General features: G+C 41.2%; 1 protein-coding gene across 1 annotated transcript in view; it reads right to left on the bottom strand.

Moving 5' to 3' along the window:
* The window catches only part of LOC124714972 (CD63 antigen-like), a 59,039-nt gene extending 52,013 nt beyond the window's left edge, over nt 1-7,026 (bottom strand). The window contains exon 1 of the mRNA XM_047243064.1: nt 6,898-7,026. Within this exon, the coding sequence (XP_047099020.1) occupies nt 6,898-6,963 (66 nt within the window). The 5' untranslated portion in view covers nt 6,964-7,026. The remainder of the gene's footprint in view (nt 1-6,897) is intronic.
* Between the last annotated feature and the right edge of the window lie 10,473 nt (nt 7,027-17,499).

Raw genomic sequence — 17,499 nt, 5'->3', positions numbered from 1 at the left:
CAGTAGTTTGTATCTCTTTGCATTGCCTTCAATGCTTCATTGAATGTTTGACCTTTCTACAGTGGATGAATATACCACACAAATGTAAGAGGTTAAACGGACAATGTTAAGTATTAACTAATTTCAATGATGGAGCAATGTACATCTATAACTTATTCCAATTACGCAAATGCCTAGCTGAAATGGTTGTGTAATGACTGTTACAGTGACATAAGATGTCATCTAATGTTTTACGGAACAGCTGCATACTTTAGTATTACACAATTTTTGGTATAGTGACGCCAGTGATGGCCTGGTCTTAGACCGAAATAGATCGTCTAACAAAATATACCGTTACAGCTCCGCATCGCATTGTAAAGTTCCTAACATTTACAAACCTCTCTACCGGGCCACAAGATATTTATGAAATCAAAGTCAATATCTGTAGGTTTATTTTTCTTCGTGTAAGAAGTAACATGTTTAGCATATGCCTATCTGCAGAACGGAGTGACCTACAAACAAAAATCATTTCCAGATGTTTGTCACCCTGCCACAAACACTATGGTTAACAGCAAATAAGCAAATAAGCAAATATCTGCAAGTTGCGTGGAACATCGGATAAAATAAATTAAGCTTCTCCACTGTGGATACTGTAAACTACATGAAAACATAGCTGTGACCAGCTACTTATGAAATATTTGTTTTCATAGACTAGCTTTATGGACATCCGACTCTTCAAATGAGGCAGAAATTTGCATATCTATACAGCGATGTTGGGCACTGGAGGTTTCTTCACTGCGACGATATGGGAAACACGTATCGCCTCAGGTTACATGGAAAGCTGTCAAAAACTATTTACTTACTGTGGCAGAATGATTTCGGCGTGATCAAAATGGTAGCTCCTGTTAACACCAAGTCGCCCACAGCACTACAGCAAGTGAAGGAATTTATTTTTTAACAACTTGCCACGTAACATACGAGATGAGAAAGCGTTTCCTTTCTTACCACAATGAACAAATGTAGAGTTCCCAGCGCCCTGCTATAAATATGCAAGTTTCTGCATGTCACCTGAATATCAGTCTAAAGAAACTAGTCCATCACAATGTTTCATAAGCGACTTATCGCTGCTCTCTACGTTTATATTTCATTACTGTTGGCCAATGTGGAACTTTGAAACGCACGAGCATTTTCAGCATTACGTGATTTGTGTCCGTGCATACCCTTAGATAACTTAGTAATACGAAGTTTACGTTTTATAATAACCACTAAGCTGACACTATTTTTAAAACATTACTTTTAGCAGTTTCGAACAGTTTGTTAATCAGCTACATTGCATTTACAGGGTGTATTTATCAATTACTGAATATTTAAAGTGGCATGATGCCTCTCCAAGAGCCCCACGTAAGTTATGAAAACTTGCATATTCCCTGTAGCGCTACACACGGCGTTGGTACCGCCAGCGTATTCTGTGCCTCTGTTAGCACAGTCACGTGAGAGTCGAGAAAGCGAAACACCATTAGCACTGACAAATAGGCAGGTATTACTAACGACGCGTTCTTAACACGCACTGGCAGCACAAATATAGAACACTACCATACAACCACGAAACTACAATTTAACACAGGTAAACCATTTTAATCTAACCAAACACTATTCGGTTTTAATATAGTGATAACAGTGCATTTTGGAACTTCAGATGCATACCCAAGGCCCCTGGGAACTTTTCGTTCAAATACACGGTTCGGTTTCTAATAATGATTTGCTCTTAAGTACATCTTTTACCTCTTGAGTAAGACTCATTGTTTCCACCTTTTAGGTCCCACTTTACTGTATAGGTCACAAGTCACATTCCTTTCTCTGACGAGTTCCCTGTTATGTTCAGGACAACGATTTCGGAAAGACGAGTGAAGCAATGTTCCAAAGATAACACTGGAAAACGCTACAAACAACTTCGAAATCGAAAATCTAAACTTTAACAAAATGTAATATTACTCATGTTGCAAATTCTGAACTTGTTTCATGGGCGGACAAAAATATTCAGACTTAACTGACCAATCTTTTATGCTGTCTTTAAGCATTGGTATCTTCGAGATATACACTGAAGCTACAGAAACAATGGATTTCGTGCCAAGAATCCGATAAGTGATCATGTGACAATACGTCAACAGTTATGCTCCTGACTAATCCTGTTACATAAACCGGCCAACAAGTGTTCGGCTCCAATCAGGCGTCAAGGGCCGGCTAGCTTCAATCAAGCTTCGTTGCCATAGCGATTTCAGTGTTCGACTGTTTACCGGCGCTCTCTCTGCTCAATAAAACAGCGTGTTATATTTGCCAGCCTGGCCATAGAGCGCATGAACAATTTTGAGAAACTGTCGGTGCATTTCCCGGCGCAAAGAACGTTTATAGTACCTGCATGCTACCTACCGCACTTAGTTTTTCCTGAATTTCGTGTGATACTGCGCCATATAAGGTATTAGCAAGTACATGCTATCAAGGAGCCAAAACTAAATACCAACAGCTTCCTTGAACGCTATTTCCTTTCCGGGATCTTTTCCTGTGCTGTTCTACTCTTATTTTATAATGCAGTGCTTTTGATGGGCAAACTATTTCCCTAAAATATACGCTGCAGAAAAAACATTTAACAAAATTGTTTCATCTTGTGCGACAGACGAAAAATGTTTCACTGTCAGTTTTCGAACTAACCATTATCCTGGAAAGTTTCTACCAATTACGCATAGCTATTTCATCTTTACTTCATACATTCATACTTAGAAACAGACATACTGCCTTAAGAAAACATCGCTCCACACTACACTTTAGCGACCTGAGGCTGAAAAATGACCCTTGTCAGTTATTACTACGAGATACCTTAAATGACAAAGCTATGAAACTTTTGCTGTAAAATCTGGCCTCTTCCTATTAACTAATGTATGCTCGGTGATTCTAGTGAATAATTCTGTGGTTATAGAAGTATTTATTCAATTTTTATTAAAAATACAACTTATTTTTCTGAGTACCTGTAGCGCAGTTTATACATATTCATGTTACTTCCTTACCTATTTTTGCCTTTGTGTATGTCACATTCTGCAGATACGCATATGCTAAACATTTCACTTACACGAAGACAACACCTACGAAAGCATACCACCTATGCTTTTGCGTAATTGGAGTAAGTTCTCAGATGTACATTGCTCCATCATTGAAATTACGTCCATTTAACTGCCCAGGCATCCACTGAACAAAGTAGGTCAAATATTCAATGAAGCATTTAAGGCACTGTAAATGCTGCACCTGATAGTGAATAGAATGATCAGTAAGTTTGTGTAAACTCGAAATGCATGTTACATTAATAATTGAATTACGAACCATTTGCATTTTTTGGTTACTACATAACGTAGGTACTTTGGTACAGTGATGTAAGGTGTGATTAAGGTTTCGCGTAACAGCTGCATATTTAAATGTTACACATGTTTTGTACTTTGGTACAGTGGACCCGGTGATACGAACCTAGACCGAAATCGATCGTCTGTAACACTACACCGTTACTGGTCTGTATTGCTAATGCAATTCTTAACATTCATTGAAGCTGTTCAACACCTCTAAAATATTTTTAACTGTATTCAGTGCTTTATTCCCTATGCAGTCCTGTAACTTTACCAGCTTTCCGAAGCTGGTCGAGTCCTAGACCGCCTTTTGGTTTGTGGCAAGATTAGTAAGCTGTTCTTGCAGGTAGGAAATTGAAGTGTTAGCACCTGCTGGCAGCTGATAGCACGCGCCACCTGCTGGCTAGTTTCGTAATCGCAACCCAGCGATGTTAGACGCGGAATGCTGGTGAAAGCGGCCCTAACCTGAACCAGATTTAATTCTTGCTCCAGCCCCTCCCTGCCTGCCCTGTGTGCTTTAGGTTACCGTGTCATCGGTGTCTACAACATACCATGTAAGCCATAGCAGACAAATCTCACCGAAAGCTTTCCATCGAGGAATGCTCTTCCCAAACACCACAGCTGTTTCGAATACTTTGAACTCTTCATGCAAACGCAACAAAAATTACTTTAGTCGGCACAGCGTCACAAAACTCCAAACTAGACTATACTCGTCGGTACGAGCTAAGTAGTGACCGCCTTGCCTTTTTCGTTCAAAAATGGTTCAAATGGCTCTGAGCACTATGGGACTTAACATCTGAGGTCATCAGTCCCCTAGAACTTAGAACTACTTAAACCTAACTAACTTAAGGCCATCACACATCCATGCCCGAGGCAGGATTCGAACCCGCGACCGTAGCGGTAGCATCAAAATACTCAGATTTTTGATGCAGCTTGTGGCTTTACACGTTTTTAATTTTTATACTAAAATGTGCGTTAAATGTGGTGTGAACTTAGTCACTGAGCTACGCTACAGATCACTTACCACATCCTTTATTTCACATTCGTTAGCTTCATCTCAACCAGGTACCTTCCAACCTAGGGCAGACCTTTACCTACTCTACAGATTAACCAATCATAACCAAGACTTCGTGGTTCGTCCACTACCACGCCGTAGCCCACCCGTCCTTACCTTCGCTATGTATACACTGGTGTCGAGACGCTTGCAGGGATTTTGCCTATCAGCTGCTTCGGCCGACCGTACGAATAGCACCCAGTGAGGCCTCCATGAAATGGAGAGCAGTGAGGGGCCAAGCAGGCCCTGTCTCTCCGTGGAAACGGCCTACCTAGCATCAGACTCTGCTCATTACGCCACAGGCGAGCCTCGAGCGCGCGCTCCTGGCTACAAGCGCAGAGCCAGGTGTTGGTAGAGTGCTTGTTCTAGCCATGCAAGCTTGCCAGCACAAAACTTTCAGCATTGTCAAATTTTGTACGTGCTCTACGGTATCGTGTAGGAACGAGGCCTCAAGTCTATTAGCTTCAAGCAATCAATTACTTTCTTGGGTTTGAGGTCCACAAGTTATGCAAAACACCGTTTTTCTCAGTACCCAAACATGTTTCGGCACCACTGTGCCATCAGTGGGTTTTCGTTTTTATTTTTCTTTACATTTAGTGAGCATGAGTTTTCTGGACCACTTTCACAAACCACAATAACACTATTCTGGTTTAGTGTAAACCGTTTTACTAAGTTATTTGTGGAAAATAAATGTTACAGCTACGTATGCATCACAACATCTCAGCATGAACCGGAGAAAGGAAGTGCTTGACACACGAAAACACGACAAGCTGCCTGTCATAACAAAAGTGGTCAAGGAAATTCATGCTCACCAAATGTAAAGAAAAATAAAAACGAAAACCCACTGATGATGGCACAGTGGTGCCGAAACATGTTTGGGTACTGAGAAAACAGGTGTTTTGCATAACTGGCGGACCTCAAATCCAAAAAATTTTAACTGCAAACACGGCCAATACAAGTAACTGCAAATCAAAAAGATCGATAAATCTAAATTACGTTTAGGTATAATACCCTTTGTTACAGTGGCGGAAGAATTAATGGATATAAAATGGGCGATAACACTTTGTGGCAAATAGCTTCGTCCTTTAGAAAATTCATTCACGTAAATGCCTGTTTTTGCGATCATAGCAATTAATAAAACTTTCGTCAGTGTTGTAAGGTGTCAAAGTCACTCGCCGAATACAAAGACGTTGCGCACTGCAACTGTGACCGAAATTTAGGTTTTATTCAGAGGCAATTTCCAGACATGACGAACAGTTTGCTTGGTACCATCGCAATTTTTTTAATCAGACATCACTTAACATTCCCGGGTATTTTTCACATGTGACAAACTAAGGCAAGTGCCACATGTTCATAAGTAGTGATTATAGCAAGTGGTTTTAATTATCACCGACTCACACTGAAGATGGCAGTGTGGTTACTGAACATAATATCTGAAATATTCCCCTTCTGGGTGTCGCCTGAAAGACGATTGAATAAAATGGCTAACATTGACAATTTTGGGTCGTGAAGCATACTACAGCAGTACCATTGTCAGTCCACGAGAAAGTAATGGACATTCACGACGAGATTGTTGTATTAATATCTACCCGGACACAATATGGACTAAAAAGTTAGGAAACTGTCCCGAACAGTGAATGCCCGAGTATGAAGCGATACCAACCAAGTTTCTCGATACAAACTGTAATAAAGTTTGAAGTCCCTGTTCAGCTCTTGTTCTGCAGGCAGATCATACGCTATACACACTGAAAGATTTTGACTGCAGTACGCTCTTACGGAAGACTAAGAAACTTCTGGTCGCTACAAATTCAACAAAAGAATGCACGAGTGTAAGTAACCGTATGTTTATATCAGGTTGCTATAGCTAACATAATTCGAACACGCCATCTGATCCAACTAACTTTTCGGAAGCCTCATTCGTCACTACCATGCAAGAAAACCAATTACATTGGAATACCGTCTAACATTAGTAATACTGAGGCTGCAGTCTGCTGCCACGGACACTTTCACTTTAGGCGGGCCAACGTGTCACCGCTGCCCGATACAAGCTGCTCACTCACGTGCTGGCAACAGGGAAAAGCGGTAGACAAGACTTCCGCGTGGTGTGTGGTTCCAAAGTTCCTGATAAAGAGTGGCAAATCACCGACCAGCAAACTCTTGAGAGCGTTTACCATCTAGATTTATACACAGAACCGGAAACAATTTCTGAAGAAAGCGGCGACACGGAAAGGGGCGGGGCAGATTTGCGGCGACACGGGAAAGTCGATGGCCCACGCGCCGAGCGCGCTTAAAGTGACACCACACAAGAGAAGCAGTAGGCCCATCCGACGAACTTGCGAGTGCAGGTGGCCGTGACGATGCCGCGCAGTGAAATCCGATTGACACCTTACCCCGATGAACCTCGGCACGAGACATAGCTGTTTCTTCCTGTTCATGTCCGGGCGACGGCGCGAGCGATAGATAAATGCGAGCACTCACTACGAAGATGAGGTTGAAGATGAAGAGCAAGTATTTGACGCAGGCGGAGCTTCCGCGGAGACCCATTGCGCTGTCGCTGTGTCCGAATCGCTGTCTGCGCGTCCACTGCGGCGGCTGCACGCTGGGCAACTGGAGACTGGCGCCTTGCACAGCCGACGTGGCCGCCGGGCCGCGGGGTGGCGGCGGTGGAGGGGATGACCGGCGCGCCAGCGCAGCGCACCACGCCGCGCCGGCCCGTGTTGACACGTCCCTACGTACAGTGCTGTTGTTTGACGGCTCTCGCGTTATCACAGAACGCGTTGGCACACCATTTGTTTCTCTTGACGATAGTCCCCAGGTAGGTGCTCTGTTTCGACGCGGTCGACAATACTTAGAAAAAGCTGCATTTTACTGTGACGAAAATTAGGGAGAAACAGACGTCGGTAATTAAGAGTACATTGGCGATGAAATGCATTTCATCGCTGAGCAGTAATGCTGTTGCTTTTGGAATACCTGTTAAACAGCAACAACGGGTTCTTTCTTAACTCTAGAACACTTCAATAAAGGGGGAGGCATGTCACATTGCTACTAAACTGTCGTAAAGTTTACTAACTCCACATTTTATTGAAAGGAAGTCATAATTTATAGATTATGCAGTAGTTAATTAAAACTGTTAGATCCTCAGTGGTATGTTACATACCAAATTAAGTACAAATATCCTGTTTCATATCCAACTGCAATCGTAAATTTTACGAGGGTTTAGTAATCTATGGTTAACTAGTTTCTGCACAGAAAACATCCAGCAGACTTTGAAGGGTAGTCCTGAACATTCAAACTCACATTGTTTTTACAGGGGTTACGCATATATATATATATATATATATATATATATATATATATATGGTGTTACAAAAAGGTACGGCCAAACTTTCAGGAAACATTCCTCACACACAAAGAAAGAAAATGTTATGTGGACATGCGTCCGGAAACGCTTACTTTCCATGTTAGAGCTCATTTTATTACTTCTCTTCAAATCACATTAATCATGGATTGGAAACACAGCAACAGAACGTACCAGCGTGACTTCAAACACTTTGTTACAGGAAATGTTCAAAATGTCCTTCGTTAGCGAGGATACATGCATCCACCCTCGGCCACATGGAATCCCTGATGCGCTGATGCAGCCCGGGAGAATGGCGTATTGTATCACAGCCGTCCACAATACGAGCACGAAGAGTCTCTACATTTGGTACCGGGGTTGCGTAGACAAGAGCTTTCAAATGCCCCCATAAATGAAAGTCAAGAGGGTTGAGGTCAGGAGAGCGTGGAGGCCATGGAATTGGTCCGCCTCTACCAATCCATCGGTCACCGAAACTATTGTTGAGAAGCGTACGAACACTTCGACTGAAATGTGCAGGAGTTCCATCGTGCATGAACCACATGTTGTGTCGTACTTGTAAAGGCACATGTTCTAGCAGCACAGGTAGAGTATCCCGTATGAAATGATGGCGGTGAATCGAGGAAGTACAGTACATACCGACGAAACTAAAATGAGCTCTAACATGGAAATTAAGCGTTTCCGGACACATGTCCACATAACATCTTTCCTTTATTTGTGTGTGAGGAATGATTCCTGAAAGTTTGGCCGTACCTTTTTGTAACACCAAATAAATGCGAGTAGGACTCGCGCACCGGATGTTCCGTACAAACTTAATTATATATGCAGATAGTTCATCCATCCCCGGAATCGCGAATCTAGACCATTTTTGGTTGGTATCGATACAAGCAAGATTACACGTCTGCCCATTCCTGAGAAAAAGGTGTCTTTACAGGAGGACAGACAGTCAGATAACAAATAACGAAAAATATTTTTTCGTTTGTTGAAGATACGAATTAACAATTTACGGATTTTTTTTTCCTTTAACTGAACTGTGAAACATTGCTTCTTGCCAAATTTTATGATTCTAGATCATCGGGAAGTACCGTATAGGTTTCGATGAGTGAGTTTGCGTTTGTCAAAATATGTGACATAAATGGTCATATCTTTCAACTGCATAGACTTAGGATGTTACCCTCTTTACACCACCAAGGGACAGTAGAGCGTAATACGTGACGTAAGCTTCAACTTTATACTTCTATCCGTTCCTGACAAAAAAGGGACTTAACATATGGACAGACTAGCAGACAACAAATGACAATCTTTTCATGTGATATAATTACAAATTGACAATTCTAAAATTTTTTCCTTTCCTTTGACAGTGAAACCCAGCGCCTTGCCAAATTTCATGACTTTAGACCAACGGAAAGTACCCTATAGGTTTAGATGAGTGAGTTTCCGAGTGTCAAAATATGTGACATAAAACGCCGTATCTTTTGGCTTTATTGACCTAGAACCTTACATTTATCACACCGCTAAGGGTCTGTAGACTTTAGTCTGTGACATAAATTTCAACTTGATAGCTCTAGCCGTTCCTGAGAAAAAGGTGTCTTAGCAGATGGACGGAAAGACAGTGAGATAACAGGTGACAAATGTTTTTCGTGCGATATTGTTACAGATTTACAATTTTAGGAATTTTTCTTTTGGTTGTAGTGTGAAACCTTGGTTCTTGCCACATTTCATGATTCTAGGCGAAAGGAAAGTGCCCTATAGGTTTCGAGGAGTGTGTTTGCTAATATCAAAATATTTGACATAAATGGCCGTATCGTTTGAGTGCACCGACTTTGAAGCTATTGACGTGATACGTCCACATATTGCTGAGAAAAAGGTTTTTTAACAGACGGAGGAACAGACAGACAACGGAGTGATCTTATAAGGGTTCCGTTTTTACCGACTGAGGTACGGAACCCTAAAACAGACAATATTAAAAAAAAAAGACAAGTGCGAGTAGAATTCTTTCTCTGTGGGATGCATACAAATTTTATATATATATAATTATTAGCTAGGTCGTCTATAGGTTTTGATGAGTGAGTTTGGGAGTATCAAAATATGTGAAATAAATGGCCGTATCTTTTGATTGCATTGGCTTACAAGCTTAATTTTTTACGCCACTAAGGGGTTGCAGTCCTCAGTGTTTGACATAAATTTCGACGTGGTACATCTGCCTTTTCCTGAGATAAAACCAGTGTTAATTGTGGTTTAGCTGGTAATAAATAGGCAACCAGTCGCTTTTTTACGATTTATTCATCCATGAACATGTTTTCGAGACACTGCAGGCTCATCATCAGATGGAGGTGCTGCAAGCGGGAATGACACAAATTTAGTAATCGCTGACGAAACATTTACGAACCAGAAAGTTTATGTTTTAGGTACTTACAGATTCCTTACGGCATCCGCGTCAAATGGCTTCTTATAACGTGCATTATTAAGCTATGTGCACCAATAAACACAGTATGTAGCTACAGTCGGTTTTTCAACTGGTTCACAGGATGTAAATACTTGATGTTTTTACAAAGAATATGGATATGACTTTACTACAAAACAGTCTTTGGCAAGAGATGCATTGTATTATGGTACAAATATTACTAGTACAGATTTTACATTTAAGTAAATGTTGCTAGTTACAGGAGTGTCTTTACATTGGCAAAAAGTTTTAATACGGGTTAAAAGTTATACAAAGGGCAAACAACTAGAATGGAATATTTAATTCATAATTAAAAACGTTTTGTAAATTGCGGAGTACCATAGTCGTTACATGCCAAGAAGAACAAGATTTATGCAGGAAGATGAATTATTGTCAGTTTTGTTGTTTTGGTGCCGGGATATCCTGGAAATTCTGGAAGAAAAGTTTTTGTGTTGACTCTATCTGTTCATACAGAATTTTTTTGGGGTGATTTTAGTTTGTGGATGAAAATTTCTAATTGTTCAAGGAGGTCCATCTGTATTCCTTTCTCAGCAGTGTGTAGCACAGATTGTTCAAAATGGTTCAAATGGCTCTGAACACTATGGGACTTAAATACTGAGGTCATCAGTCCCCTCGAACTTAGAACTGCTTAAACCTAACTAACCTAAGGACATCACACACATCCATGCCCGAGGCACGATTCGAACCTGCGACCGTAGCGGTCGCGCCGTTCCAGACTGAAGCGCCTAGAACCCCTCGGCCACACAGGCCGGCGGGCGAGCCGTGTTCAAACCTCCACCGAGCCACTGTTTTTTTTTTTTTTTTTTTCGCTGTTCGATTTATTCAAATTTATGCCTGTGTCGTGGTGTAACGTCCGTTCGCAACAGCGAGGTATAAGGTAGGGACCGATAATGACAGCTGATTCTGCACCACCATTCTATCAGCAGCGGCTTTCGAATGGGAATCGCAAACGTTTGACGACAAGGCGACAAGTCAACCGAATCCTCCACTGGGAAACACATCTGGTGACCGTACGTGTCATGATAGGATGTGCGTCGATAAGAATATAATTTTACGACTGGTAAGTTTGTGAGATATGCGTCCTTGCCCGATCTAGGTCTTCGTACGAATGTGAATATTCACAAGGAAATGATGAAAACATAATATTTTGTCACATAAGCTGCAACAAATGCACGCAATAGTTTCACGATCACACAGTTTCTCTGTGCTCTGTCAATGTTTTTGAACGACGTATTACTGCAGACATCACTACCGAAATGCTAGCATGCGTGCAGCAGTTATTCCATAGCAGGCTGGAAGCGTGGTGATCATTTTAAACACAGTCTATGATGGTCAGTTTTCTCGTTAGTGGTCAGAATACACATAACCAGTGTATGCACTTGGGTTGTTCTTTAATGTGTGCTACCATAGGTACTGTACAAGTGTCGAAGTAGAAACTATTTTTAGTTTGTTAATGTCAACAGGCATTGTTCCATTTAAAAAATGTATTTTAGTACAAGATGAACTTTCTACGTGTTATTAAAATCTGTTGACTGGCTAACAGTACGAACCCCTGATTACCAATTAATTAAATATTACTATTATTATTTAGGTGAAATAGTCTACATGTGGATTAATATTGCTGCGACTGATAAAACAGTAAAAGCAATCTAGCAACGTTATGCAAATTCTAGGCCACATAAGATCGATATCTTACGAACACATTAAAACAGAAGCAAATGCACCTTGATGAGTATTCGTGAAAATAAATATGATTTTAGCTGTCACTTTGCTTTCCAACGTGCTAGGTCAAATATAATGTAAACTTTTTTTAATGTAAGTCGTCCTCCTTTAGACGTAGTACGAGCCAAGGCTTAATTCCACACAATTCTTTTAAAATGAATGGCAAATTCGTCATTAAACTGCCTGATCCAAGTCTCCAGCTTTGCTAGAAGAAAAATTATTAAATAATCTGGCTGAAGTAACACGCCTATGAAGCAAGAATGTAAATTTCAAATGTGCCGCGTAATGGCTGTGGACAGCAGCGTTACAGCACTGCCGTTTTCTCCCTGCTGCAGACAGTGCTATAATTCTGAAAACTGGGGTTATTTGACATACGTTTAGCGCTTATAGAAATAAAACTAAGCTCACACTTTAACTTATTATCTATTTGACATAAGCTCAGTAAATTACATTACATTACATTGCATTACAGATACTGCGGAGCTTTACGCTGTTCTCCAGGCTGTCCTCTACATCCGCCATCAGCGGATACGGTATGTTATCTGCTCAGATTCTCTCAGCTCTCTCCTCCGTCTCCAAGCTCTTTACCCTGTCCACCCTCTGGCCCACCGGATTCAGGACTGTCTGCGCTTGCTCCACCTGGGGGGCATCTCGGTGGCGTTCCTCTGGCTCCCGGGACACGTTGGTATATGTGGAAATTAGGCGGCCGATATAGCGGCCAAGGCTGCAGTCTCTCTTCTTCGGCCAGCTATTCAATCGATTCCCTTCGCCGATCTACGGAGCGTTTTATGTCGTCGTGTTGTTCTTTTATGGCACGCACATTGGTCAACACTTCCCCATAATAAATTGCGGGACGTGAAAGCTCTTCCTTGTGCTTGGACCTCTTCCTCCCGAACGCGTCGTCGGGAGCAGGTAATTTTAACTCGACTCCGGATAGGGCACTGTCTTTTTAGCCATCGACACCTTTTAAGCGGCGATCCTCCCCCACTCTGTCCCCACTGCTCTCAGCTGTGGACGGTAAGACACCTTTTAATTGAGTGCCCCTATTTTACTCCGTTACGCGCCCGTCTACGGCTGTCGCCTGATATATCGTCAGTTTTAGCAGATGATACGCGCTCGGCCGATCGCGTTCTCGAGTTTATTAGTGCCAGTGAAATGACGTCAGTCATTTGAAGCTTTTTTTGGGGACAACCAACCCCTTTCTGTAGTGGATTTTTAAGCCTTCCTTCTGCTTTTAGTTTCTCCAATTTTTTTGAGTTTCGTTCCCATTGCTGCTGGTTTCCATTTTTGGTTTTTTACCGTTTCCTAAGTCACGGACCGGGCGCTAATGACCATAGCAGTTTTGCGCCCTAAAACCAAAATAAACAAAAAATTGCATTACAGACCTGATAAGCGGTATACGTAATAAATCTTCGGAAGACAACCAGAGAGAGAGAGAGAGAGAGAGAGAGAGAGAGAGAGAGAGAGAGAGAGAGAGAATCCTTACATATATAAATCGGTCGAAGACCGCAGATGAATACTTATCAGTACTAGGACATCGTTTATTTTTCAAATAAATCATTATTTTTCTCATGGTTTTTCTACGTCTCACTTCACTTGAAAAAAAAATTATTACTACATATTGATATAGGGACGTTATAAACGTACATCTGTTAGAGCTTTACTTCGAAATATTTATGTACTGAACATATTTTTCTTTTCGAGGAGTGCCTGTGCAGTCTTTATTACATTAACAGAAAGTGGTCTTCGAGCAATATTTTCTCGTTACTTTAATTCTAATCCATGGATACCGTTTTCCTGAAAATTACACATTACTGGGTGATTTACTTATAACAATACTAATAAGCTGGCTATTTCAAGAGGCTGGAATATCTTAGCGAGAAATTTCTCAAAGAACACCGGTCTTGTATTTGGCAGCGTCACGCACCAGTAATTTCAGATACAAAACTTTAAGCTGCGGAGGATATGAAAATTTAGGGATAAGCACCAACAAGAAACAGAAAGTCGGTTGAATCCACAGAGCATCTGCTTATCTGCGTTTTATGGCCTCCCAAGAGACTTACCTGTAAGACTCAGTACCCTGAAATTTCTGTATTAAAGCAGAAAGCCCTTGTAGTATAGCTTCTGCTTCGAAATACCACATAGTTAAAAAAATCTTGGAAAAATACGATCCGGTTATTCATACTGACAATAAATATTACTATGACTTCACTGAAACTGAAACTTTAATAATCGTCGCTCATGAGTGATTAACCGATCAGAACGACGGACGTTTGCATGTTTGTTGATGAGGTTACCACGCCACGGATAGATTCACTGTGCATGGAACGCAACATCTCTGTTATTAGTTTGAGGAATGTGTGAGACACCAACTGAGTAGCTTCGATCTGCATAAGAACATGAGTGGATGATAAAACGACAAAAAAACACAAAAATGACAAAACAATTATTTTAAAGAAAACACGAGTCTAAATTATTTTAAATTCTCATCGAGGAGTGCAACAGGAGAGTACTTTTATGAGAGTAAAACATATGTATGATCTGTCTTTATCAATACCAGTAGGTACAAAACCAATATGATTTTTAATGTAAACATCAGAAATGTATGTGAACTGTCTTTATTAACATTTATGAGTGCAAAATCAATACGATTTTTAATATAAACATTTCGTACAGCTTTCTTTAAAGTTCACTCAAGCTTACACCTGCAATGATGCAATGTAAAGAAAGAGCTTGCGTTGAAAATGAGAAAGTGGATGGGACACCCGTCTCATCAGGTTCCAAGACGACAAACTGGAGCAAAATAACAGCCGTGCGGCAATGTCAGACAGCTGCCTGAACAAAAATGGTTCAAATGGCTCTGAGCACTATGGGACTTAACTTCTGAGGTCATCAGTCCCCTAGAACTTAGAATTACTTAAACCTAACTAAACCTAAGGACATCACACACATCCATGCCCGAGGCGGGATTCAAACCTGCGACCGTAGCGGTCGCGCGGTTCCAGACTGTAGCGCCTAGAACCGCTCGGCCACCTCGGCCGGCCTGCCTGAACATCAATATCTGATATCTAATACTACAAACCCAATGAAGATAGAGAAACTTCTCCTAAATATTTTGGGTATTAAAACAAGAAGAATTTGAATTTGTTCACGGCAGAACAGCATTTCCATATTAAGTATTATGAAGTAAAAGTGGACAAAAAGAGAGCCACAGCCACAAGACCCCAATCAACGAAGTTTATGTGCCATATCTGTAAAAACCATGGCTTCACAGGGCGCTGAATTTTAAAATTCAAAGATCATACACATTTTTGTAAACATATTCGTTCGTTTTTTGTCATGTAGCTCGTCTTATTATAAGGGAGTCTTATTATAAGGGAGATGAAGCATTTCTCCCTCAGAAATTCGAAAGGAAACGATTGACAGAAAGTGTAAATGAAGAAACACTGGTATTTTCGGTATGTGGTTGCTCTAGCTAGGAGGTGTACTGGAAATATCAGATAAGCTGGGCAAGGAGGCTCGTGGATGTTGCAGCCGGCTTAGTGTAGGAGCTTAGCCAGTTCTGTGAACTCCAACACTATAATATGTAGCACGGGTAACACGATTACCGTAGCAGGTGAATTTTCTCGCCACTGCAGGTATCCCATGGTCGAGAGGACTTAAACAATGGGATGGGCAGGGCGTGGCTCAGAGTTATAATGGACTAGCTGGGGTACCCGGCTTCGCTCAGGAAGTTGATATGAGGTTGTGTGGTAGCTCGAATGAAACGATAAACTTTGAAGTGTAAGAGATAAATTTTTTTATTGAAAACATGTTACAGCTATTTACAATGTGTATAGTTGACCATGAGAGAAGCAGGAGAATTTGAGGATGACGCCGAAATATTATAAAGTTTTTCCTTGCGCTTTGTTAATTATAAAACAATAGGCTAATTTGATAGGAAATTGTACTCTTCTAAATTGGACTGGCAGTATAGAAGAAATCAGTGGTATTCTGGGGCTAAATAGTATATGTCCTTTGTACTTTCCACTCATAAGTTCGGCTTCGATGAAGTTATTTCGTATCTGTTTGACGATCATCATTAGTCCATTGCATAGTTTTGATGAGTTGAGATTTCTGAGTAGTCTGATGGGCGATCCAATTTTAAGTCGCAGGCAGTGTAATGGCATTCCTAGTACTTGCAAAGAGTTTAGAAACTCTGTAGGCAAGTTCATACTTTCCTTCAACGTTCACGCTCGTATCGATCGATTTGCATACTCTCTCTCACGGGGAATTTTCTTTTGAAAGCCTTTTCAGTAGTTGCAGGGTAACAGTCTGGATGATTGACTGATCTGGCCTTGTAACACTAGCCAAAACGGCCTTTTTGTGCTGGTACTGCGAACGGCTGAAAGCAAGGGGAAACTACGGCAGTAATTTTTCCCGAGGGCATGCAGCTTTACAGTATGGATAAATGATGATGGCGTCCTCTTGGGTAAAATATTCCGGAGGTAAAATAGTCCCCCATTCGGATCTCCGGGCGGGAAGTACTCAGGAGGACGTCGTTATCAGGAGAAAGAAAACTGGCGTTCTACGGATCGGAGCGTGGTATGAGAGATCCCTTAATGGGGCAGGTAAGTTAGAAAATTTGAACAAACGGAAAATTCGGAGTAGGTATTAAAATCCGTGGAGAAGAAATAAAACCGTTGAGGTTCGCCGGTGTTCTGTCAGAGACAGCAAAGGACTTGGAAGAGCAGTTGAACGGAATGGACAGTGTCTTAAAAGGAGGATATAAGATGAACATCAACAAAAGCAAAACGAGGATAATGGAATGTAATCGAATTAAGTCGGGTGATGCTGAGGGAATTAGATTAGGAAATGAGACAAAGTAGTAAAGAAGTTTTGCTGTTTGGGGAGCAAAATAACTGATGATGGTCGAAGTAGAGAGGATATAAAATGTAGACTGGCAGTGGCAAGGAAAGTGTTTCTGAAGAAGAGAAATTTGTTAACAAGTATAGATTTAAGAGCCAGGAAGTCGTTTCTGAAAGTATTTGTATGGAGTGTAGCCATGTATGGAAGTGAAACATGGAGGATAAATAGTTTGGACAAGAAGAGAATAGAAGCTTTCGAAATGTGGTGCTACAAAAGAATGCTGAAGATTAGATGGGTAGATCACATAACTAATGAGGTACTGAATAGGGTTGGGGAGAAGTGGAGTTTGTGGCACAACTTGACAAGAAGAAGGGATCTGTTGGTAGGACATGTTCTGAGGCATCAATGGATCACCAATTTAGTATTGGAGGGCAGCGTGGAGGGTAAAAATCGTAGAGGGAGACCAAGAGGTGAATACACTAAGCAGATTTAGAAGGATGTAGGCTGCAGTAGGTACTGGGAGATGAAGAAGCTTGCACAGGATAGAGTAGCGTGGAGAGCTGCATCAAACCAGTCTCAGGACTGAAGACCACAACAACAACATTAAAACTGATATTGTCGACAATATTATTTGTAGGTGCCAAAATTGCCCTTTCAAATAGCCAGTCAGAACCGGTATAGTTATGAACAA

This window comes from Schistocerca piceifrons, chromosome 1 (genome assembly GCF_021461385.2).
Source record: "Schistocerca piceifrons isolate TAMUIC-IGC-003096 chromosome 1, iqSchPice1.1, whole genome shotgun sequence".
In the NCBI taxonomy this organism is placed as follows: Eukaryota; Metazoa; Arthropoda; class Insecta; order Orthoptera; family Acrididae; genus Schistocerca; species Schistocerca piceifrons.
Note: the sequence above shows the minus strand (reverse complement) of the source record. Positions and strands in the feature narration are given on the sequence as shown.